We start from the raw sequence: 25,454 nt of genomic DNA, 5'->3' as shown, positions 1-25,454 counted from the left end.
ATTGTCCTGGCCAGAGGAAACCTGATGAATTTACTAGCACTCACACCAGGCTTTACGTGGTTTGTAATTTTTGAGTTTAGATTTGGTCTTTGTGAGGTACCTTCTTGAATATCCACTGTTTGGGTTGGATGTTTTCAGAGGTAGCTGACTGGAGGGAGCCCCGGGAGCTATTTTCTAGTGAGTTGAATTAGGGCAACCACAGGCAGGGAGGGCCAGAGAAGGACTGGCCATCATGATGCATAGTTTTGTGTTTGGAGTCATGGTGCGTGGGAAACCACTGTAGCTCGCAGCAAGTCTGGGTATAGAGCTTTGGAGCCGACCTAGACTTGTTTGGGGCCCTGACTCTGACCCATTTATAAATGAGGTCAGAGTTTGTGAGCAGCAGCTCTGGCCACAGATGGCTGTGAATGGCTGCCTGCTGGCTCCCTGGTACTCTGTAGGTACTACCTGTGTGTGTGTCAGCTCCATCATTGCTTCGTGGTGTCCCTTTTGGGCATAGGAGCCAATTCTGGATTCTACTGTGTTAAGAAATCTTCCTTAGGGTTTTTATACACTTTATTTATTTATTTATTTATGTCCAAAAAATATTTTTTTGCAAGATAGGGAAAAGAACAACATTGTTTTATATTTTTCCTGCACAGATGGGAGCTTAGAGGCATAAAGGGATTTGCATGAGGTCACTCAGCATATCAGTGGGGGACTTTGGGGCTGATGAGAATTAAACCCAATTGTGTATGCCATGTGTGAGGCTGTGGTTTCACTGCAATGACCAACCTGGCGGGGCCTGGGCACTGACAGCTGCACATGCTGGGACTCCCCTCAGTCCTGGGTGAACCAGGAGGGTTCGTGTCCCTCAGCATTGCCAGTCTATCCAGCCCGGCTCTTACTCTGTGTAAATATTTGGGTGTGTCTTACTAAGGGCTCATTGAACATTTGAAGTGATTAACTATTCTAGAGTGAAATATGAGATAAAATTAAATGGAAAGGAGACTTAATGCCCAGAGTTAATAAACAGGGATGGCAGAAATTTCCTGCATCGTATACAAACTGCATTAAAGAATTGGTAGATGAAACTGAGATGTTCTGATGTGAAAAGTTAATGCAAAAATAAACTATGACTCAGAGGCAGAGTTGTTGGTGTTGCGGGAGTGGTAGCGATCCAAATTGTCTTTAAAGAAGACTGAAAGCATGATTCTTAAGACTGGGTCAGAAGCCTGAGGAAAAAGAACTTACACGGATAAGAACCTGCATGAGAGGTGGGGCTTGGCCAACATCATCGTGCATATTCAGCATGTAAAGTGGGGTGGATCTGGATGCTGGAATCCCAGAAGGTTTGCTCTTAAGCAGGAAAAAAGAGAAGTCATCACCTGTTGAACTTGTAGCCTGGTGATTCTGTGAAGAACGGAGCCCAGGGGACTTGATTTTTTTCTGTGATGAGGTGATGAAGTAAAACAACAGATGTGGCTTATCTTGACCCTTCCTTAATCTTGATTCCTTCTCTCTCATGATATGTGTTACAAAGTACTCAGGTGTGACATAATTGGCCAAAGAGCATCCAAGAGCATCCCGAGATAGATCCCAGAAGATCAAAATCGACCAGGAAAGATGCCATGAATGATTGGTTTCACCACCCTTACTAGCAGCAGAGTCTGTGTAGCCTGCAGGAGGCTGGTGTCTGGCTTAGCCCAGACTCTGAAATCAGAACGTCTGGGTTGGAATCTTGGCTCTGCCATTCATTAGCAGTCTGCCCTTAGGCCAGGTTGTTTACCATCTCTTGGTCTTTGTTCTACTAAACTTTCTGTTACCATAATAAAATACTTGATATTATCAACTTATAAAGAGAAAAGATTTATTTTGGCTCAGTTTTGGAGGTTCCAGTCCATAACTGTTGGACCCATTGGTTTTAGACCTCTGGTGGGGGTATTGGATGGCGATAGTGGGGAAGCCTAAGGCAGAGCCATACCAATGACATCATGTGCCAGGGGACAGAGGGAACAAGGAGGGGACCCAGCCCCTATAGTTGCCTTCAGGGCCACATTCTCAAGAACCTAAAGACATCCCGTCAAGCTCCACTTCTTAAACGTTCCACCACCTTCCAGTGTACCCCCACCTGGGGACCAAGCCTTTCATTCATGGGCCTTTGAGGGAGATTTAAGATCTAAACCATAGCAATGCTTTCATTTATCACTGAGGTGGTGCTTGTAAAACCTTGCTACCCAAAATGCAGTATCTGGGTTGGCCACATGGGTGTTTTCTGGGAGCTGGTTAGAAATGTAGCATTTGGGGACTGGCGATGTAGCTCAGTGGCCGACTAGCATGCACAATGCCCTGGGTTTGATCCCCAGTACCACACACATAAAAAAAGTGCAGAGTTAAATGTCGAATTTCAGTTTCCACCCCAGACTTGAGCTAGGTCCTGCTGAATTAGTGTCCTGCTGGGTGATTTGTAAGCATATTAAAATTTGAGAAGCACTGCTATAAAGGACTTGAGCAGTGCCAAATGTGAGGGTTTTTTTTTTTTGGTCCATTACAGTTGTCTTCTTCCTCCTCATTATTATTGTAGTTTTACAATACAGGGAAAAGAATTTTGAGCTGTTCACTTTGAAGGACCATATTTATAGGAAAGAAAATGGTCTAACTGGCAGCTTGGTAGTTTAGTAACTCTTCCGGTGCTGAATTTTGTTCTTTAGGGAATAGTGTCGTGTTGAGGTCAGAGAGGACTAATTAGTGCAGAACCCTCTCTGGATGAAAACAGCGATTGCAGCACAAGACAGGGAGAGCAGGGCGTCTGCCCCAGTTTGCTTGGAGGTCACGGTGGACAGTGTGAGCAACGTCATATTGCCGGGAATAGAAGACAGCAAATTCTGGTTGCTCTTGGGGGTGCTGTATGAGGACCAGGAAGCCATCAGCCGGCTTAAGGTTCAGTCAGCCTTGTCAGAGGCCTTTAGTATGCTGTTCAGTGTGTGCAAGTGGGTAACTTGCCTTATGGTCTTTTGTCAATTAAATACAAATAAGAATTGTGAGAATTATGGTTTGTGTCTGGAATGTACCCCAGAAGCTCATGTGTTGAAGGCTTGGTCCTCAGTGCAGCCATGCCCAGAGGTCAGAAGTGATCTGATAATGAGTGTGTGACCTCATCAGTGGATTAATCAATCCATCCACAGCTGAGAGGATCCCAGGGAGGAGGTGGAAACTGTAGGCAGGTGGGGCACGGTTGGAGGAAGCCTGTCACTGGAGGTGTGCCCTGGGGCTCTGTTTTGTTCCTGGTCCCTTCTTGCTTTCTGCTTCCTGGCTGCTAAGAGCTGAGCAGCTTTCTCCTACCACCACACCCTTCTGCCTTGACTTTCTGCCTCACCTAGGGCCCAAGGCCATGGAGCCTGCTGACTAAGGTCTGAAACCTCTGAAACTGTCAGCCAAAATAAACTTCTCTTCCTTTAAATTGTTTTTGTCAGGTTTTTGGTCATAGTGACAAAAAAGCTGACTGACACAGTAGGATAAAAAATACTATGTTGGAATTGTTCAACCTATAGAGGGCCAGGAATGTCAATGAACAATCTTCCATAATGTTCAGGCATAGGATGAACACTTACGTATTTACTCTTTACTTCTATGAAGTATAAGACCCAAGAGATTTTTATTTTTAACTTCTTTTGTGGTGCTGGGGATTGAACCCAGGGCGTGATGCATGGTAGGCCGTGCACTGCACTGAGCTGCTCCCCCAGCCCTAAGAGACAGGGGTCATTTGCTGGTGGGAAATGAGGAGGGGCTTTTTGGTAGTGAGGATGTTTTTTCCTGGAAGTGTGAGAATCTCAGACTGGCTTTTCCTGCTGGCCAGCACACCTTCTCTTGCGTGGCCTACGGATTTGGTGTGTGGCCTTTCTTTTTAACAGAGAAACATAAAGTATGGAGAAGAGAATGTTCTCCAGAATGGTAACTTGTGGAGTGGAAAGACAAAGGGATTTAGAAGAAACCGACCTAATTGTGTCACTTACTAGTGGTAGTCATTCACTTCTCCGAGTCTTACTTTTTGTTCTCTTTTAATGGACATAATTATAGTCAACCCTCCTTATCCACAGGTTTTGCATCCATGATTCAGCCAGCTGCAAATTGGAAATGTTGGGAGAAACAAGTGCATCTGTACTGAACATGTGCAGACTTTTTTTGTTTTTTCTTGTCTTGTTCCTTAAAACAATGCAGTATAACCAGTCTGCAGAGCATATATGTTGTCTTAGGTATTGTGAGTGATCTAGAGATGATTAGAGTAAAGGAGGATGTGAGTAGGCTGAGCATCCACAGGTTGAGTATCTCTGGGGGTCCTGAAACCACTTCCCCACAGATATTGAGGGAGCATGATGTTCTCTCAGTCACTCACTAATTCATTCCATTCACTCTCATTTTTGTTCATTTATTCAGCATATTCAGAGATTCTTTGGTTTATAATCCTGTCTATTTGTTGTAGAAGTCTTTGTTGACTACCTAATGTGTTCTTGGTGCTCTGAAGACTAACTTATAGGATTTTCAAAGATGAAGAGAGATAATACACACAAAGGAGTATTGTGTCCTGAAAAAAAGTTCTCCTGATGTAAATACGATCACATTTGTGCATCTCAAGAAATTCATCCTAGTGGATCATCAAGTCATAGGATATTGGAGCTGAAGAGGGCGTCTCTGATTGTGAAGCCATGCATTTGCTCTGTGCAACTTAGGAACCTACCTGGACTCCCAGTGTCCATTCTTAGCCAGCGGAATGGAAGTGAGAAAAGTTCCACTTTATCTTTTTCGACACTCAGATTATCTGAGCTCTCAACCTGCTGGTTTTCTAGAGCTGCTTTCGTGGTAGCACCTTCCTGCGCGCTTGATAGTTGGGAACACGTGCTGTGTGTTTCTACTAGTTCCTTTCATGGTGACCCAGATCAAGGCAGAGGCTCTGTCTTTGCTTCCTTTAACCTTGATGTCTATGAAATGTTAATGGCCCATCCTTGTGCGTTCAGTCCCTGATGAACAGCCTCCTGTCCTCATTGTTTGCACTGGGCCTTGTTAGCAAACATTTCCATGTTTACATGCCCATCCTCTCTAGTGGCCATGTCTGATTTGTCTTTGTATGTCTAGTGCCTGGCCTAGCACTTGGCTTTGGTAAAAACCTCCAGACATGTTGCTGTTGAATTTAAGGGGCAGGTATGGCAGTAAACTTGCTGGGATTAGTTCAGTTGTTGGTGTTTTCCTTGGAATTTACCTTCCATTTTTCTTTAATGCTTCCCTTGATTCTCTTTCTCATAAATCATTTGAAAACCAACTAACTTATGATCTTCATTGTTATAGTCATCTATCAGATGTGTTTCCTTGATCTTATCTCTTGTCTGACAACTTCCATTCCACCTCTGTAGTCTGAGTTGTCAGTCGCTTTGAGATCCCTGGCTTGGAAGGCAGGCAGCCTCCTCTAGGTTCTACTCTGCTACTTGTTTGCTGTGTTAGTACAGTGGCAAGTAACTAATCTCATAAGCCCCTGTTATCTTCTCTGTAAAAGGATTTTAACAATTGTGTTTGCCACGTGGGGTTGTTGTGAGAGTTACCTAAGCTCATTCATTTGAAGAGGTTAGTACCATCTCTGCATATAGTGAGCACTTGATGAATGACAGCTCTTACCTTTTATCACCGTGGTTACTGCATCATCAGAAACCAGGGAACAGTTGGCACAGACCTGAATCTTGTTGCTGTTCTCATGTCCCATGCAATGCGACGGAATCACAAAACGTGCAGGAGCGGGATTCTTCTGCTCCTAATCGATTCCTTCCTTCCTTCCTTCCTTTCTCTTTTCTTTGGATTGAGTCCAGGGCCTCGTGCATACTAGGCAAGCACTCTACCACTGAGCTACGCCCCCAGCCTACTGATATCTTCACCTGTGGAAATTTAATCATTTGCACTTTTTCATCTCTTGGGCTGTAGGGTGCAGACCCATGAAGGTTTTCTTTCTTTGAGTATGAAATCCTCTAAGCAGCAAACTTCTCTGAAGAGGGATGAAGGATTGGATTACCTTTTGGGGACATTTCAACAGATGGCCAAACATATTTTCAGCCCTTACCTCCTCAGACAGGCACATTTCTCTCTGTTTCTGGATGAAATCTGTTAGACACTTAACCCTTGCTGAGGATGTTACCAGTATTTCAGTATTTGTCTCCTGCTGCAAGGACTTGACTTTGCCTTAGAAAAGAGGGAGAGTGGGGCTAGGAATATAGCTCAGGATGGTAGAGTCCTTGCCTCACATGCATAAGGCCCTGGGTTCGATCCCCAGCAACACACACACACACACACACACACACACAGGCAGAGTACTCCTAGCAGGGGTGGCTGCAGTACTCCCTAGCCTGTCCCTGACAAGCCTGGGGCCAGTCATAGAAGTGCCTTGCTTTCCTTGCTTGGTGAGTTATCTGGGAGCATCAGTGCTTTCATGATGTCTAGGACCCAGTGGGAGCGATGTTCAGGGTCCAGGGTGGATGCTGGAAGGTGGAGGCAGGTGAGAGATCTCTGCCCGATTCCTCACCAACTCTTTTCTTCTTCTTCCCCTTCTCTGTCTTCCAGGTGTACGTGTCTTATGACTATGGAAAATCATTCAACAAGATTTCAGAGAAACTCAACTTTGGTGTGGGAAATAGCAGTGAAGCTGTGATCGCCCAGTTCTACCACAGCCCTGCAGACAACAAGCGGGTAAGGAAGCTGTCCACCCCAGGCCCCTGATTTCAGGGACTGTGTTTGGGAAAGATTGCTGCTCTGAGGGGGGCTGGGCAGCGGACCCCTTTGTGATCCTTGCAGCATGACTTGTAGCTAGCCACTGTGTTTCTGCTAACCTGGGAATTTGTGACAGAGTACAGTTCCCAGGTGGGTCTGTGTATAATCAGGCAGGCCAAGTACTGGTCAGGCAGGATTTCCAGACAAACAAGGCCAACTTAAACCACAGAAAATCTGCCAACCAATGAACTGCTTGATTCCCCCGTGGCAAAAATGTTTCCCAGGTACATTTGCCATCTACTCCCAGGCTTCCGAGAGCAGCTGCTGAACTTTTGCTTTTGTTGGCACCATTAGTATGCATGCAAGGGTGTGTGTGTGTGTGTGTGTGAGTGAGTGTGAGCCAGCCGGTGCACGCACATGGGGCATGAGCTTGCTCAGCCTGGGTGCCTGTATGTGTGTGTGCACTTCCCCCACCCCAACCTACAAGAATATAGAGAAGAAAAGCACTGGGCAGCCCTCCTGTGCTGCCCTTTGTTTTCCCAGCTGGAATGCCTGGGGCTGTGTGTCTTGGTCAGAACCTGCAGGCGACTGGATTTGGAGGAAGCTTGACCCTGGGCCCCAGGCAGGTGGAGGGGAAGCCCAGCAGCCTGCCTGGCATTCCTGCTGGTTTGGTGACTCTTAGCTCAGGAGAGTTGTATTTGTTTGCTCTCTTTCCCACTCTCCCCAGGGCCAGTGGCTTCTCCTGGAGAAAGACCCTTTGTAGAGAAACTCCTTAGGAAGAAAAGCATTCTGTGGGAGGGGAAGCTGTTGTTTTCTGCTCATCCAGAAAGGAATGAGCGAGCAAGATCTACAGGGTCCTCATTCCTTGGCCCCTGGGCCTGCTTCTCAGGTTGCCCTGGGTCTCCTAGCAGGGTTGCATGCAGAATATTTAGCAACTGTGTGTGTTCTCCTGGTGTGGCAACTGGTGTGGCTGGGCCCCTGACCTGGCCAGAGGGAACTGGGTCCAGGAGGCTCCCCACTAGGCCAGACATTAACCTTTTAATTGCTGGTCTCTGTGGAAGTCCTGGGGGCAGGGCCCCCACCTTTGGGGCTTTAGGTAGAGCCAGTTCGGGGTTTCCTGGCAGTGACTGTTTACCAGCTGGTTACAGAACATTAAAAAAAAAAAAAAAAAGCTAGAATTGTCATTACTGGTGATAATGGTTAAATATCAGCCCTGCCTGATGATCTCAGAGGGAAGCCACTGTTAGGTGCAGACTTCCTCCTCTTATCCAACTCTAGGGTGACAGAGCAGTTTTCCCCTGAGATGAAAAGCAAGGACAAGGTATTGGGGGGACCTGGCTATGTCAACCAGATGACTGGCCTTCTTGCGCCTGCCCCCATGGCCTGTGGCCAATGAAGCCTTGTCCCGGAGGTGGGGGAGCCACCCACCTGGGCTCATGGGAGGTGAGGAGCTTATCTAGGGCCTGGTTGCTGGCTGTGCTGCCTCTCCCTGGATGGAGCTGTGTTCCCTCTGCCTCTCAAAAAGCAGATGATACTTGACTTGCTCACTTTATCAGGCTGTGCTTATGTGATTATTGTTATTACCATTATATTTCCACATCATCTCAGAGCTACCTCTGGCTGGAGTCATGGCCTTGAAATCGCCCTGTTGTCCCTTTGAACGCCCTTTTCAGCTTCGCCGGGTGCCCCTCCCATAGGGCACAGATGTCTACAGGCAGGCTGTCTTCCTTCCTGTCTCTTGTAGATTGTGGTGAGCGGCTGCTAAGACCACAAGTCAGAGGAGTTGGGAAACCGGAAAGATGATGTTTTGGGCCTGCACGAGGAGCTTTAGTACAGGCAGAGGATCAGGGCCTTTGGGAGCATCAGGTCTGCAGAAGGGGTAGAGCAGGGCCCCGGAGTCGGAACAGGAGGGGGAGAAACCTGGGGATGATTGCAATAAAAGAGGTTCGGGTGGTGCATGGTGAGATGGGGCGGGGCATGTTTGTAGGCCATGTTCTGTCAGCCATGCAGGGTGAGGCATCTTAGATTTCTTCTAGGGGAGCTGGAAACTACTTTCTTGGAGAATTTAATGGTGGTTGGTTGGACCTGAGGCCTGGAGCCTGTGGAGGAGGGAGGCAGCCCTCCCTGCAGTTTCTAATTCCCCAGAGAAGGCTGTTACCCTCCCCAGACATCTCAGGAAGGAAGTGATGACTCTTATTGTGCTGATTGCTTTTGTTACTTTTACCTTTGTCCCCTGGAAGGCAAATCACCCCACCAGACCTACCATTTCCTGAGAAAAATCACACAGACAGGGTGCCTCCCCGTTGACAGCAGGGTGCTAGGCCCAGGCAAATCACCTGTGTAAAAGCGTTCCTTGGGTTGTCAGTGCTTGGAGCTGTCAGAAGCTGCTCTGGGAGGTTTAGATGTCAAGAGAGGGCCTCCTGGAAGTCTGAGGGGATGTGTGCCTGTGGAGGGGACAGAAGGGGTGAGGAGGCCACAGGCTGTGGTCTGTGGCTCCGCCTGGTAACGGAGATGGAATGGTTGTGGGGACGTATGAGTGTTGTGGTCTATTTTTGCTCTAGCCTGCCATCCTATTTCCCTCTCTTGGTCCCCCGTGTGCTGTTCCCTGAACCAGTGTGCGGCTCCAGCCACCTGGCAGTTCCGTCAGCCTCCCAGGCTCCACTGATCTGCCAGGCAATATCTAGCCGTATCTAGGGCCCTTTGAAGCACCACTGAATGAAGTGGGCTTCCGAGCCTCAGTCTCCACACAGGCGAGACGTGATCCTGCTTTTCTCCAGGCAGAGTTTGGTCCTGGGCAAGTCTAACCAATACTGTTTCCCTTTCTTCCTAGTCTCTTCTCTGCCCTTCCCCCTCTCATTGGACTCTCCAGCTTTCTTCACTCAAAGCTGGAGAAAGTCACTTGTGCTGATATCACATAGATACACTTTTGCATCTAATTTATTATTTTTCCAAAAGTATTTGTATTTTTCAGAGGAAATGTAGGTGTAGCCAAAGGGTGGCGCTCCTTTGGAATTTTATGCAGTTGCAAACAGGGCCAGAGGAGTCCGAGTCGGAGAAGATGCTCCTGAGATTACATAGTTCTGAAAGCAGCACTCAGGGCACCTCTGTGGGGTTGGCCACCAAGGAGCTTGACAGCCAGGCAGTAGGAGACGAGAGAGCAGGGTAGGGCATTTTGAGCTTTCCTACCATGTGCATATGTGACAGTACACAGTTACAGGGTGCACCAGTGGGCGTGGTGAATGGACTTTGCTGTTGAATGGAGGTGGGGGTTCTGTGAGTTGGGTCAGAGGAGTACGTCTTCTTGGCATACATAGGATTAGGAATGGAATTTCAAGGATGGGCACACGATATCTTTAGGTACAACAGTGCAGGTGGGAGCCTTCTGGCAGGAGGAAGGTGTGTGCAGAGGCTTCAAGGTGCCTGCATGTGGTTTCCGTGCAGGATACTCAGGAGATTCGCTTCTCAGGAGTTGAGTGTTTGCATTGAACTGCTTTGTAATGTCATCTAAAGATGGGGGAGATTTTTCTTTGCCTTGAGAACAGTGGAAAGCCATGGAAGAGTCTGAGTAGGGGAGCAACTGAGTAGTATCTGAGGGACGTACACCTGCCAGCAGTATGCATGTGGGGTTGGAAGCCAAAGATTCAAGAGTCTAGAAGGAGAACCATTGTGGCCACGAGGTTACTTAATCACTCAACCAAACTCATACCTTCCTCCAAGTGTTTCACACCCTGCTAGTCCTGGGAGACACAGGATGAATAGAACCCGGTGTCTGCCTCCAGTCTGCTCACAGTCTTAAATAGGGCCACAGGCCATGCTAGTAGAACTAGGTATAAAAAGGAAGGCATGCACACATTTTGAAAAAAACTTTAGAGGAAAATAATGGACTTCCAATGGCTGTTTGAAAATGAGGACTGAAGGGAGGGAATAGAGTAAAAACTTAATGCCTGGGGTTGGGATGTAGCACAGAAGGATCTTGGGGCATAGGGAGTGAGAATTAGGTTTTGTTGGGAAGGGGTGTTGAAGAATTCAGTTCTGGACACAGTGAAATATCTTGGTCCATCCAAGAGTAGAAGCTAAGATCAAGAAGGTAATGAAAGTAGAACCTCAGTGAGAAGTCAGACTGTATGTGTGAAAGTCATTTTATTAGTCTGGTTTTCTTTGCTAAAACAAAATGCTTGAGGCTGGGTACTTTATAAAGAAATGAAGTTTTACTTAGCTCTTAGTTTTAGAGCTGAAAATCCAAGAGGAGCCCCATCAGTTTGGCCTCTTGACTACTTCACATCATGATAGATGGCCTTATTGTAGGAGCAAGTGTGAGAGGGATATAGAGCATGTGGTATGACAGGAAACCAGACTGTGAGGTGAAAACTACCTCAGTACCCCCGTGGGCAGCACCCAAGTACCCTTCATGAGGTTCTGCCTCTCGAAGGCCCCACTGCCTCTTAACATCAGCACACTTCCAATTCATGGATCCTTGGGGGTCCCACTGCAAGCAAACCACAGCAGTCACATGATGTGTGTTTTCCAGGCAGCAGTCAAAGCCGTGTGGAAGGATGAGCCAGGTTAGCAAAGGATGGAAGAGTCACGAGGTGGCAAGAGTGTGGAGGGTGGGAGGTGAAGGGACCTGCAAAGGAGAACCAGATCTGAGATGGTCAGGGGTGGGGCAGAGAGAGTTGAGTTGGAAGAGGGTGGTGGAAGGTGAGGGAAGAGAATTTCCAGTAAAAACAGGAGGAGTGGGTTAGGAGAGGAGGCGGACAAATGCGTCAGATAGTAAAATGGGAGACTGACCATTGAATTCAGGAGACGACCCTTTTGGTTGGAAGAAGACAGAAGGATTGATGAACTGTTGAGATGGGCTCTGCACTGGTCAGGTGTGGGCGTAAGGGCTGCCCGCCCCTGTGTCATCTTGGGCAGCTAGCCACTGTCACGCGAAGCTTCTGAGTCCTTGTTATTAAAAGGGATGTAAGAGCACTACCCCAGGCCCTGAGCTATGGGTGCTAAGGGGAGTAAATGAGATGAAACACGCAAAACCTTTAGCTCATTACTTGGCACATACAAAATGCTCTCGAAAAATTTTAGCTATTATCATAAGCAGCAATAAGTTCTGTGACTGGGAACATGATGTTTTTCTTTTTTTTTTTCCTTAAGATTCACAAATGTGATACTGCTGGAAACCACGACATAGATTTCTGGAGAACTCTTTTCAAACCGAGAACACTCCCTTCCCCGGGAACCCAGATGGTTCGGGAACTGGAAGATAGGCTATTTCTAGGGAATGCTTTTCATGGCGAAAATTATGATGATCCTCCTGGGATCATAATTGTTTTTATTACATTGCATTTGCTTAGAGTAGTTTTTTTTGCTCTGAAAACATTTACTACCTTTCCGTTAGATTTAATTAGGCTTCTGTAGAATGTGGGGATTTACATTCGATGCTGGGGAGGAAACCAGAGGAGGACACACAGTGAGCTCTTGGGAGGCGTCTGGTCAGGATTTGGGGAGAGTGTGGTATGAGGAAGGAATGAGAGCATGTGAAAGCCACGTGGGAAGGAGTGCCAAGGGGTTAGTGCAGCCTAGCCGAAGGCATGCAGAGGCGGACCTTGACCTGGTTCAGGTGTTCTCTGAGACTGTGTGTCCTCGGTGGAGTCCTTCAGATTGGTTGACTTCTAGAATGACAGGTTTTGGGTGGAGCTGGGCCCTGTGGTTCTGGTTTCTGGTTCATAGCCTGTCTCCTGGACCACCGTCCTCCTGGGGGTGGCCCCCAGGTCTTTCATGTGCCCTTCAGGCTTATTTCCAGTTATTTCCTCAGGTCCTCAAGGCTGTCATCAAACCCATGTGATAGTTTTTCCCCCTCCTTTGTGCCCAGACGTAAACTGCGTCGGACATGGAAGTTCCTTCCCTGTGGAAGTCTCACCTTGTCACCTCTTCTGTGGAGTCATTTCCAACGTGCCTAGGTTCTTCTAGGACCCTGCCTTTGGTTTCTCTTTTAATCTTGAATTATGTGAACTGGCTTGTGTCTACTAGGTTGCAGTGAGGAAGGAAAGGATCCGGGCTTTTCATGTGGTACCCCATCCTCTAGTCCATGGTGGGTCCCCAGTACACCTGTGAATTGACTTTGTCTCATCCTGCCCCCCCCAGACAGCTCTGAGGCTGCATCCGCTCTCCGCACAAACTTGCTCAAAGTCACAGAAGCAAAATAAGGCAAGGTCCTGCTCATCAGAGCCACTTCCTGCCCTGATCCTCAGAGCTGCCCGGTCACCTGGTATAGTAACAAGAAGGGGCAGCTTCTCTTCTTAGAAGGATGTGATCTTAGTGATTTTCTGGGAAAGACATATCCCATAGGTGCTCAGAGCATGCAGGGAGAGACAGCAGTCTCATTTGTGTTCAGCCCACAGATAGTGACCCTCTGATTGTGACCGAGTGACCTGCCAGGAAAGGCTCGCTCAGCTTCGTTACCTGGTTAAATGAGCTCCCTGTGGCTTCCCCCGGCCCACCACCACCCTCCTCCACTGAGTCTGCCCTGGGGTGGACAGCATTCTTTCATTGCCAGGAGAGGCTGGGAGGTGGGGAGATGTGAAAGCCAGTGCCCCGTGACCTGCATGTGTCAGCACAGGGGTTGGGGAGGCGCTGGGCGGCTCTGGCTGGGTGCTGCTCTGAGTACCTGTTTTCTCTTGCAGTACATCTTTGCAGATGCTTATGCCCAGTACCTCTGGATCACATTTGACTTCTGCAACACTATCCATGGCTTTTCTATCCCATTCCGGGCAGCTGATCTCCTCCTCCACAGTAAGGCCTCCAACCTCCTCCTGGGCTTCGACAGGTCTCACCCCAACAAGCAGGTAAGACAGCTTCCGGAGGGAGCTCAGTCGTCTGGGGTTCCTGGGATTTTCTCCTGGGCCTGGGTGGATGGTGTGTCCTTTGAGTGACCTCGCCTCCTGCCCCTCCCTCCTCCTCTCTGAGGCTTAGCCTTTGGAGCTACTGTTTCACTTCCCACAGCTCAGGAAAGGGATACCCCCGGGCACTCTCCTCCAGCACTTGGCACCCAGCACTTGGCACCCAGCCCTTGGCAGGCCCTGGGACTTAGACACCATGCCCCTTTGTTAGCCCTCTGGGTAAATCGAGGCCCTGGAATTTAATCAGAGAGGGCTGCCTGGAGAGGTGTGGAGTCTAAGCCCCCTGGGACCTCTTGTCACATTTCTTTCATCCTCTACCTCATTTGTTTGTTCAGGTTTTCCAGAGCTGAGGATCAGACCCAGGGCCTGGCGCATGCTAGGCCAGGGCTCCGACCCTAAGCCCCACCCCGAGCTCCACCTTAAATACACTGCTTTTGCCTGCCACCTGTTTGAAGTCACCTTTAACTTTGATATTCTTCCTTTGTGTTGTGGGCAGGCACATGGGTAGAACATAAATGTGTATATTTTCCTCTTGGCCTCTAGGTTTTTGAAGGAAAGCTAGCAGGTAAGAAGAGAGGCTGAGTAGAGTTAGACCTCAAGGCGAAGCTTGCCAAGTCAAGACTGTTGGTCAGGCATGAAACTCTGAAACCTGTAGAGCTTGTATGAGGGGACTGATGAGGAGCCTCGAATGTTTTTGTTCAGAAGAAACTTGGAACATTCCTTTTGCTTTGTGGACTGTTTAACCAAAACACAGATCTGTTTGCCTTTGCTTGCCTTTAGGAGTAACCCAAGCCTACATGGGCTGGGTCAGTTTACCAGTGGAGGTGGATTATTGTTGTTTTTGGTCTCATGGTTCCTAATACACATTTGCTGGGGCCAGAGGAACCCTTGGGTCACATTAGTAGAAGTCAAGGGACTTTGGCAAAGACACAGGCCTTGTCTATGTGTTCAGTGGATTCCTTTTGGTTTTCTGTACTTGGCTGGTGTCGCCTGCTGTCAGCTTTGATTTTGATGACCAAGGCTCATTTAGGGTTTTTATTTCTGGTGCCAGGGCCTTGTGCATACCAGGCAAGACTCTACCCCCTAGCTACCTCCCTAGCCCAGAGGTTTTCTTTTTTCTTTCTTTTTTTCCCCCCCTTAAATTGAGGTAAAATACATGTAACATATATTTTACTATCTTAATCCTATTTTCTGTTAATTGATATTAAGTATATTCATATTGTTGGACAGTGTTGCCACCATCCATGTACAGAATTCTTTTTATCTTGTGAGCTGGAACTCTGTCTCCATTAAACATTGATTCCCTAGCCCTCTCTCTCCTGAGCCCCTGGCAACCACCATTCTACTTTCTGTCTCTGTTTTTGACAATTCTAGGTACCTCACATAAGTGGAATCATACCCAGTTTGTCTTTTTGTGACTGGCTTATCTCACTAAGCATATGATCCTCAAGGTTTATCTATATTCCTTTTCAAGGCTGAGTGATAGCCCATTGTATGGATATACCACAGTTTGCTCCCCTGTTTGTCCCTTGATGAACACTTGCATTGCTTCTATATTTTGGATATTGTAAATAATGCTGCTACCCATTACAAGTTCCTTTCTTTCTTTCCCCCCACCCCCCGTCACAGTGTTGGGGAAAATGTTTGCACATGCCAGACAAGTGGTCTACGTCTGAGCCACATCCCCAGTTTGGCATTACAAACTGTTTAAGGACACTATTTCCTGGTCAAGAAGTACCATTAACTGTGGGCTGGTCTTGAGTGGAATAAGTTTCTGGTGATCCATAAATGGAAGGCAAGACACATTCATTTTTTTTCTTCCAGTGCCTACCAATGAAGAGTGCAAAGGTGCACATCTGTCCTTCCCTCTCTGTCTGTTGGCTTTGGAGTGACCTTGCAGACTGTGTGCTGTTGAGGTGGGGTTTTAGTGGGCTTTGCCCAGTGGTTCTGTTCAGGTTGTATGCAGTTCTCATCTCATGGCCTCTTGTCATTTTGGTCTTTGCAGCTGTGGAAGTCTGACGATTTTGGCCAGACCTGGATCATGATTCAGGAACATGTGAAGTCCTTCTCTTGGTAAGTTGTGTCCTCTCAGAAGTCCTGACTTCCACACATCCTTATTGCACTTCCGGCTACCTCGTGATAGACCTTTTACCCTCACCTGTAGTGTGAGGCGTTGAGCTCAAGGAATAAAATTTCCAGGCCCAAGAATTAGCGCTGCAAGTGTAATGAACTCACTAGTGGGGATGAGGAAGGAAAGTCGCTCCTGAGAGGAAGGGGAGAGCTCTTGCATTTTTCATCCCCTCTGGGGACTCAGGGGAAGCTTGAGGCTCTTGCGCGTCATGTCGTAGAGCTCTTAAAGACCTTCATTTTTAGAGCATCGTCTCAGGAGTGGGGATTTTCCTCTCTATAAAATTCAGGCATTTGTTCACTTATAACATTTTTTTTTTTTTAAAAAAACTCTCTGCTAAATATAAAACCTAGATACTTTAGGGTATAGGAAGTTGAATAATGTATGGATATGGTTATTAAGGAGAATATAGTTTAGGAGGTAAGAAAAGACATATTTCAGGTATATGACTTGAATTATGAAAGAAGCACAGAAGTACCAGATAGAAAGAGAAGCCATAGAGGGATCGTGCCTTCCAGAAGGGAGGCCCACGGATGGCTTCATAAAGGTAGTTGCCCTCCATCCAGGATGCACAACAGGTAGAGGGTAGCATGGCAGGAGTGGAGGAAGGAATTTCAGACAGGAGCAGGGTGGCATGGGCAGATGTGAGGCCATGGTACTCGGGTGCAGAACACTGGCTCTTCTATTTGGACTGGGTATTGGGGAAGTTTGGAAAGGGGAATTGGTATCCAAATCTGCAGTGCTTGAGAAAGGGATTTGACTGAGTTCTGGGTACAGTGGGGTGCTTTGGAGGTTATTGAGGCTGATCATGCAATATGTTTCTGTCTGGTTATTTCCACTTGGCGTAAAATAGGCTGTGCTTCAGGAAGGACAGTCATTTCTGGTCATGCTTGCCTCTGCCCTTGTGCCATGGCAGTGATTCAGTGTATGATCTTGAACATGAGTTTGTGTGTGTGCAGTGCACATGTGAGACAGCTTTCCAGGGGCAGGATTGTGGGGTTGGGGAGTGTATCTGAATTGCTCTTCCGCCCTGTTCACATGGGTGACTAGAAAACTTAAGGCCTCCCAGACTGACCCTTGGCTTTACCACCCTGAGCCAGCCCGTCGCCTCCCTCCCTGTGTCAGTTTCCAGCTGGTCAGGGCAAGGAGTGTGGAGTCCTCCCTGGCTCCACTGTCACGAGTGCTGTGGGCCCCACCCTCAGCATATGTCCCAGGTTGATTGCTCAGCTGCTCCTGTGCTCTGCGGCCACTGTCGCCCAGTCAGTCCTGCAGTCAGTTCTCAGTACACAGCAGATCTGTCCTGCTCAGAACAGGTCACACCAACTTGTTGCTCCTCTGTGAATCCCTTTGGTGCACTGAACTGTCATTTCTCCTGTGCATTTCTACCGCAGGATGTGTTCTCTCTGCCTACAGTTGCATTGCTGTTTTCTCTGCCTGCAGTGCTGCTTATTCCCTGCTTCATTAGGTACCTGCTCAAACAACTCCTTTTAAAATGAGGCCTCCCCACAGGATCTTATGTGTTGATTTGTTTACTTAAAATAAATTTTACTGTGTGTATTTAAAGTATGCAATAGGATGCTATGAGACAGGCATAGTGAGATGGTTACTATAGTGAAGCGAATTAACATAGTTATCCTGGGGTGTGTGTGTGTGTGTGTGTGTGTGTGTGTGTGTGTGTGTGTGTGAGAGAGAGAGAGAGAGAGAGAGAGAGAGAGAGAGAGAGAGAGAGAGAAGAGCTGCTAAAATCTATTAGTGAAAATCCCAAATGTAATAAGAGTATTTTCAAGTATAGCCCTCGTGCTGTACATTAGGTCTCTGAATTTGTTCATTCTGCACACCTGGCTCTTTGTATCCTTTGACCTAGGTTCTCTCCACCCCCATATTTGTCTTCTCTTCATTTTATCTATAAGTGAGATCATGCAATATTTTTCTGTCTGGTTATTTCCACTTGGCGTAATGTCTTCTGGGTCCATCCACATAATACACGTCTCCTCCTTTACAAAGGTTGAATACTATTCCATTGGGTCTGTATGTCAGTTTCTTATTTCTCTTTTCTGTCAGAACACACGGGTTGTTTTCGTATCTTGGCTGTTGTGAATAATACTGCAATAAACATGGGGCTCCAGATAGCTTTATGAGGTGGTGCTTTTATTTCCTTTGGGTTACATACTCAGAAGAGAGAGTGCTGACTCATATTGTAGTTCTGTTTTTTAATTTCTTAGGATCCTTCTTACGGTTTCCACAATGACGGCACCAGTAGGTGTCCCATAGACAGAGTTCCAGGTTTCCTTTTCTCCACACTATCCTCAACACTTTTCTATCCTTTGTCTTTTTGATAATAGCCATTCCGATGTGTGTGATGTGATTTTTCAGAGTAGTTTTGCATTTCTGGGGATCCTATTTAAAATTGCAACTATTACCCTATTTCCAACCTACTATATTATATTCATTTTTATATAGCACTCTATAGTGTTCTGATGTACAATTATTATGCATATTAATTATCTTTCGTAGAACAAAAGCCGCCCAAGGGCAAGGATTTTTGTTAGTTTTATGCACTGATAAATTCCCCCCAAATTGTGACTTTGGGAGACATTGCTGGTTTTTTAATGGAAAGTATCAAATTTATGCTTAGCAACTTAGAACAGTGTCTTTCTTCACAGCTAATGCTTTAGGTAAGAATTAGTTTTCTCATTGTAGCTTTAATTTGCATTTCTCATTATGAATAAGTTTGAACATCTTTTACTTGGCCTTAAGGATCATTTTTTTGTGTGTGTGACTTGCCTGTTCATGCCCTTTGCTCTTATTTCTATCTGATTGTTAGTCTTTTCGTTATTGATTTCCAGAAGCTTTTTATACCTTTGAGGTTAGCCCTTTGGTTGTGATATGGGAGGTTGTGTGTGTGCACATTTATATTTGGCAGTTTGTCATTTGTCTTTCAACATTTATGTGTAGTTTTAGTTCTCATTAAATGGCCCAACATGATATAGATACATGGCTGTTCTTCATTTAAACCTGGGTTTAAAGCTGAGTGTCTTGATATTACTTTCTTAGTACTTGAGAATGGTGGAGATGAAGCTGGTACAGGGAGGAGCCACCTTCTGACTCCTGTGCACTTCCTTCATAGAGGGAAGCTGTTTCTGATCCCAGTTTCCTGAGCAGAGGTTGGGGATCTTAAAGAAATGAAACTGAAGTATCATCCAAGAGCAGTCTTTACCTAAGGAATACCATTATAACTTTCATTTGCTTTTAACTTTAAGGGAACAAATTGATCTTTTATTGGTTTATGGAACTAATGGAATTAATTAATTAGCAGGACCACTAAATAAATTCAAGTTTAGGAATTTGTTGTATTGTACCTTCTGCAAACATGCAGGTATCTTAGAAGGAACTGGTCTATCTACATGTCTGGCATTGGGATTTCAGGTTCTATTTGAGGGACATCCTCCTTGGAACCATAATAAGTGAGTGTAATCTGACCTCTCAGTATTATTACGTTTATTCAGCCGTGCTTGGCAGCCTGGGAGCAGAAGGAGTGAGACATGCCAATGGTTATGTTGTGCAGAGCTGGAGTTGGGCAGCATAAGACAGCAAGACACTCATAAGGAAGGGACTCCAGGATGCCCTTCTCTTCTCCCAACATTGTGTTTGAAACTCTGTATGAAGTCATGAGATCCCTTCCAAAATTCACCCAACCTGAGAGGTTTTATACCTTTGTCAGAGTTAAAACGGACACAAGAAGCTTGAAATTGAATGTGATGCGCAGAGGCGCGGCACCCTTGAGGGATTGGAGTGAGACTTAGGATAGTGCTCACAGATGGCGCTGGGACTGGAATTTCTGAATTGGAGGCAAGGAGAACAGGAAGCAACTATGAATGAGCCTAAGAAATTGGAAGACAAGGTAATGGCAAAGAACAGGAACTTGTATGTAGGTGGAGCAACTTCCAGAAATGGGAGGTCCAAATATGGGATGAGTGTCCCAGTTCTTTCTATTTCTACATGTGGGCCTTCTCTCAGCTAGGCAGGGAATAATACAGAACTCATCTCAAAATACCTCAAGAAAGGTTCCTTCCTCTCTGCCTTTTAAAAACCCCCAGCAGCCTCATTTTAATTTGCATATCCTCTAGGCTAGAGGAAGTACTTTAATCAGTACTTCTAATTGTGGAAGAGAAGAGAACATGCCACCACCCACCCACACTGAGCATCTGATAATGAAGAATAGATTTCTCCCACGTTAGGACCCAGGCTGCTGGTTTCTCCACCTCTGCTCAGAGTCCAGATTGTAGGGTAAAAGTCAAGTCCTCCCCCCAATGTAAAAAGAGGCTCTTTTTCTATTTCTTATCTTTCTCCTCTTGCTTTTTTTTTTTTTTTTTAATGTGGTTAATGTTCTCAACACCCCATCTGTGAAGGAACTCGAAATGATTGCCTCCATTATTCTGAGCACCATTGCCCATATGGAGCCAGATCAAGACTGTTACCGCTGCCTCTCCTCAAGTCATCACCCTGAAAGCTCTTCATGAAGCTCTCTTCCTTACTTTTCAGCCCTTTTTCTCATTTGCTAAGTGGTCCGCCTGGTGTTGGTGTCTTTGTGAATGTTAGGAAACGTGGGCGGGTCAATTCCCTTCCCAGCTGCCCCATGGGGCCTCTTTTCGGGGATACTTGTTCAGAGCTGCTTTCCAGTGTAGTCTGACCTTATCATTCTGCAGTAGAATCTGTCATTATGGACAATGGATCCAGTGCAGCAAGTGTGAGTTCAGCTGGGAGCCTAGTAGGCTGAAAGGCAATCTGAGAAAGGACCTTTGAGGGCATCTGTGCTTCCTCTGGGAAGCTTGGACAACACATGTACTCCATTGTGTTTGGAGCTCTGTATGAAGTAATGAGATCCATTCCAAAATTCACCCAACCTGAGTGGTTTTACACCTTTGTTAGAGTTAAAACGGACATAAGAAGCTTGAAATTGAATGTGTTGCTCGTGTTGGGAGAAGAGAAGGGAGCAGTAGGAGAAAGATTCTGGGAAGAAGGAGCTTTGAACTTGATCTTGGAGGAGAGTAGGATTTAGTGGGGGGATTAGAGTGTATGCTGAGGGTACTTCTGCACAGGGTGTTGTGTTTGCAGAAGCACAGAGGCCTCCCCTTTGAAGGACATCAAGGATATCAGTGTGTATGAGAGAAGGCTTGCAAAGGCACCTTGCTGGAGTTGAAATGCACTGGTAGGATGACTCCAGATGGTGTGAATCAGTGACGTCAGTGGGGAGCAGAAAGGACAAGGACCATGGGACAGAGCAGGTTCAGAGACTGCTAATGTGGTTTCCTCTAATGCTGCATCTTCTGAGGATGTAGCATCTTGGGAAAACTCTCCTTCATTCCTCAGAGGTTCTTAACTTGAGGCTAGAAACTTGCTGACAACCTCAGGCAATCCATAGTTTGTTTATTCTGAAATACTCCACCTTATGCTTTTCCTTCTTTTTGCTTTTCATGAGCAGGGTGAGAGCTTGCCTTGAGCTAACTAAACCCACGATGCTTTGGAAACAATGGTAGCGGCACAGAACACTTTGCAGATGGCAAGTCCTCTCCCTCTATGCCGAGCCAAGGAACAAAGGGATATGTTAGAGGCACAGAGAGCAAGCAACAAATGGTAGCCCTAGATTCTAGTTGATTGCATGGCAAAACCTCCATGCCTTCCATGATTAAATATGAAAATGATAACACCTTTTTCCCCTCAGGGGAATCGACCCCTATGACAAGCCAAACACCATCTACGTGGAACGACATGAACCCTCTGGTTACTCCACAGTTTTTCGAAGTACAGACTTCTTTCAGTCCCGGGAAAACCAGGAAGTGATCCTTGAGGAAGTGAGAGACTTTCAGCTTCGGGACAAGTACATGTTTGCTACAAAGGTGGCGGTAAGTTGAATGCCTTCAGAATAAACTCCTTTTAAATTTCCTTAGCGAGGTTTGGAATTCTGTAGGCAAATAGGTGAGTTTGCATGAGCAGAGATTGGCTCACATGCTTTGGGTAGCTTGGCTGAAGGACTGTGGACATTGATGAACGTCTCCAAAGGGCTTGGAGGTGCTGGGAGGTCTGAGGAGTGGAGTCGAAGACAAGCACTCCAAGTGTCTCCAGGCTTTAGGAATTTGGTCCTCTCCTGGTAGCCAAGCCTCCTTGACAAAGACATGTTTTGAAATCCCAGTGAAAAGAACACAGAAAGGAGGGGTGGAGCTCAGTGGCTTTTTTTCTCTTAATCCCACTGCCTTATTTCCTTCAAATTCAGACCAATTTCTTAGTGATTTTTTTCGACACGTTCATTTACATGGCTAATAGGATGTGTAGTCATTGGCTAGTGGGAGTTAATGCTCAAAGAAAAGCAGTAATTAAGCTTCCAGCTGTCAGTAAGTAGCTTAACTCTCAGCCTTTGGGAAAATCTTCCCCTTGATTTGATGTGTTGGAGCCAGATGCTGAAATGGAGGGCTTGCTCATTTAAAAGCAGAGTTGATTATTTAACAGGACTTGCTGTGCAACTATATCAAGTTCACTCTTTTATTGCCCTGGTGTAAAGGAAAAAACCAGACTCTGCCAAGAGTACGTTGGGCCACCAGCCTGGGCGCTGTAGGCTTGCTTTCTTAATAGCAACCATTTTTTCTCTGAGTCAGGCTCTGTTGAAGCCCTCTGGTACCTGGGACGTTGCCCTGCTTTCTGTCACTGTTGACCTTAGGGACTGAAATCAGATGTAATGCTTTCCTCCAGGTTCTCATTTATTTCTGTAATTAGTAGCAGGCCATGCAGAAGTGGTATGGTTTCAAAGATCCTACCAAGGTCAACCCTCTTGGTAGGATCGATGTGGTAGAGAGGGGGCCTCCCCAGCAAGAAAGCAGGGAGGAAGGCAAGGATAGTAAGAGAAGGTATGGATGCTAAAGGCAGGAGGCGTACCCCACTACGTCCCCTGAAAAACATTTTTTTGAAACCACTGAATTAGGGCTAGGGTTGTAGCTCAGTGCTTGCCTACCAACGCTTAGAGAAAGTTTTGAAATGTGAAAATTGACAATGTGACAATGCCTCCAAAATTTATTCACCAATACTCAACACCTGTGGATACATACTGGTTAGAGAAAATACAAATGAAAAAAAAAAATTATAGCCACATGTTTCTTAAACACTGCTGATTTTTGGAGAATTCATTGTGTCCAGAAACTCTAAAAAGTTAACTAATATTTCCAAAACATATTCAAATTTTAAATTCATTGAACACCTGAAAACTCATACCAGTAGTGAACATTGAACAGATTTTGTCAAAAATGTATGCCTTATATAACAATGAAACATTTATAATAAACACCTTGACAAAAAAAAAAGAATAAACTGACAATTTTTCTTCTTTTAGACTGTTTGCATTGACCAATAGACATTGCATCACTCCCTTCCTGCCCTGTCTGCTTCTCTTCATTTCTCTTGTCTCTCTCGTGGGTGGGTGTGTCCGCACACACACACACACACACACACACACACGCACACACACAAACACACAGCAGCCCAAGAACATAAGAAGCTTGAATTGCCTTGTGCAGGGATAGCTGATGGGCATTATCAGGTGGAAAACAGGTCCAACCATTGGGCCTTGAGACCTCCTTGGGCAGTCCTGAGTTCCAGTACCATCTAAAATGCGGTCTCCAGTGGTCATGGGCCTTTCTGTGTGAGTTCTTTGAACCTGGAGTTATTATATGGTTTAATTTCTTAATCCTAAAACATAGCACCCTGTGATCCCCTGGTTTGTCTTCCTTTTCGCCTGGGTTAGGCCTGGGCAGAAGAGCTGTTGTGCATTTCTGTCACCCTGTTATTTCCTGATCTCACACCTAAGGGTTTAAGTTAAATCTCTTTTGGAGCCTTTTGTGTCTTCCATTCCAATCTAACATCTATGTCTGTTCCGCGGATCTAACTGACTTATAGAGTATCTGTGGCGAGGTTTTATTGCTCCTGGTCACAGGTAAAATCAGGGGTCTTGTCTATTTTGCTGTTCTGATCATCTCTGATACAGTGCCCAATGTCTTGCACAACACTTAGTACACAGCAGATTTGCAGTAGAATGGAATGAAGGCCACCTTGTCCACCTAAATTAAAAAGCATAGACTGGTAGATTTTTGTTTTTACTTTGGTGGGTGGTATTATGTTACTGGTACTTGAAAGTCTGTTGTCAATTCTATATGGTTTATTTATCTACTGCTGATAGCAAAGTGGTTGTAATGTGTTGGCCTCTCCCTCCTGGATGTGGACAGGCCTCCAGGTTCCGAGGGCAGTAGTGTAGCTTGAGTATGATATGCTAGGCCACTAAGGGCAAGTGTTTCTTAGAGCACCTGCAGCAGCATCACACAGGGACGGTTGTTACAAATGCAGATTGCAGGGCCCACATGCACTTTCCCCCCAAGTATCCCAAAGTTTGAGTCACCAAAGTTTGAGACACTCTGTCCTGAGGCCTTCTGTAAATAGAAAGTTCACACAATAGTCAATTATAATGCCAACAGAACATTTCTCAAAGGATGAATTGATGGGAGAAGAAACAACTGGCAGTGGGCAATGAAATGGAGTTTTCTAGTGGACTGCTAAAGCACAAGGATAAACAGAGCTGGCCTCGGTGGGTTAACTCTCCCAAAGGAGTGCTGAAGCTTCCAAGTGGAACTTTATCTAGGGTCTGCTTACCTCCAAGGCTCTGTGGGTTCAGGGAATTTCTACTGGGGAACGTTAAACAGATTCAAATCAAATTTGGAAAATCAAGGAACTAATTTTACAATCTCAGATGGTTGGTTTGGGGTTAGTCACAATAGATAGCTGCTTCCCTCCAGTGCCATGAATTATATCCTTTTCAAGTTACTTTTTAAGTCCACCTGGAGACAGCCACCTGGGCTCTGGAAACTGGGTCTGGTGCCCAGGTCTTAGAATCTCCTGGTGCTCTGTTTCCCTGCTCTGTCTTTACATATGCTTTTTATCTGATGCCCTCTAATTTTCTTATCCCAAGTTTGATTTTTATTCCATCAAAATGATAGGGCCATTAAAGAAACAATGAGGTAACTTTGTGATCTGTTAATTTGATAATAAACAACTGTTAGGTTCTTTCTGGTAGGTAATGGTAGTTGCCCAAGAGGTTGAGATGGGTGAGGATTAGCTGCTACTTTGCAATCTTATGATTGGATGATGGAGCAAGCCAGACTTGGGCATTAATTGCACAGATGTGTATCAGTTAACAAGGACATGACCTGTGGGTTTGTTGACGTCTCCTGTCCTTTTAGGTGATGTAGCCTCATACCTTACATGATGCAGGCTCTGTGTTCTAGAGCAGTCACTGACCAGTGATGGCCTACCACCTACTTTTGTTAATAAAGTTTTATTGGAACCTAGCCATATTTATTTGCTTATGTGTGGTCCCTGGCTGCTTTCACGCCCCAGTGACAGAACTGAACAGGCAATATGACCCACAAAGCCTAAATTATCTACTACTGGACCTTTAGAGATACAGTCTGCTAACACCTGTTGTCGGTTACCCTTTCAGCAGGCATCAGGCAACCAGAATCCAAGATCTTGACAAACATCATACAGATACAGTTCCTGTTGCACGCCTTGAATTGTCATGCCTGATAATGTCAGGGTGGTGTCTTTAGAATATTAAGGCCATTCAAATATCTTAGATGCCACTGATCTCCCAATTGAGAATCCATTTGTATTTT

General features: G+C 46.0%; 1 protein-coding gene across 1 annotated transcript in view; it reads left to right on the top strand.

The window, feature by feature from the left end:
- The window catches only part of Sorl1 (sortilin related receptor 1), a 159,199-nt gene that overhangs the window by 18,235 nt on the left and 115,510 nt on the right, over positions 1-25,454 (top strand). The window contains exons 3-6 of the mRNA XM_076846252.2: positions 6,577-6,702; positions 13,401-13,562; positions 15,622-15,689; positions 21,467-21,647. Coding sequence (XP_076702367.1) covers positions 6,577-6,702; positions 13,401-13,562; positions 15,622-15,689; positions 21,467-21,647 — 537 coding nt within the window. The remainder of the gene's footprint in view (positions 1-6,576; positions 6,703-13,400; positions 13,563-15,621; positions 15,690-21,466; positions 21,648-25,454) is intronic.

Source organism: Callospermophilus lateralis, chromosome 2 (assembly GCF_048772815.1).
Source record: "Callospermophilus lateralis isolate mCalLat2 chromosome 2, mCalLat2.hap1, whole genome shotgun sequence".
Taxonomy (NCBI): Eukaryota; Metazoa; Chordata; class Mammalia; order Rodentia; family Sciuridae; genus Callospermophilus; species Callospermophilus lateralis.
This window is presented reverse-complemented; position numbering and strand designations above follow the sequence as displayed.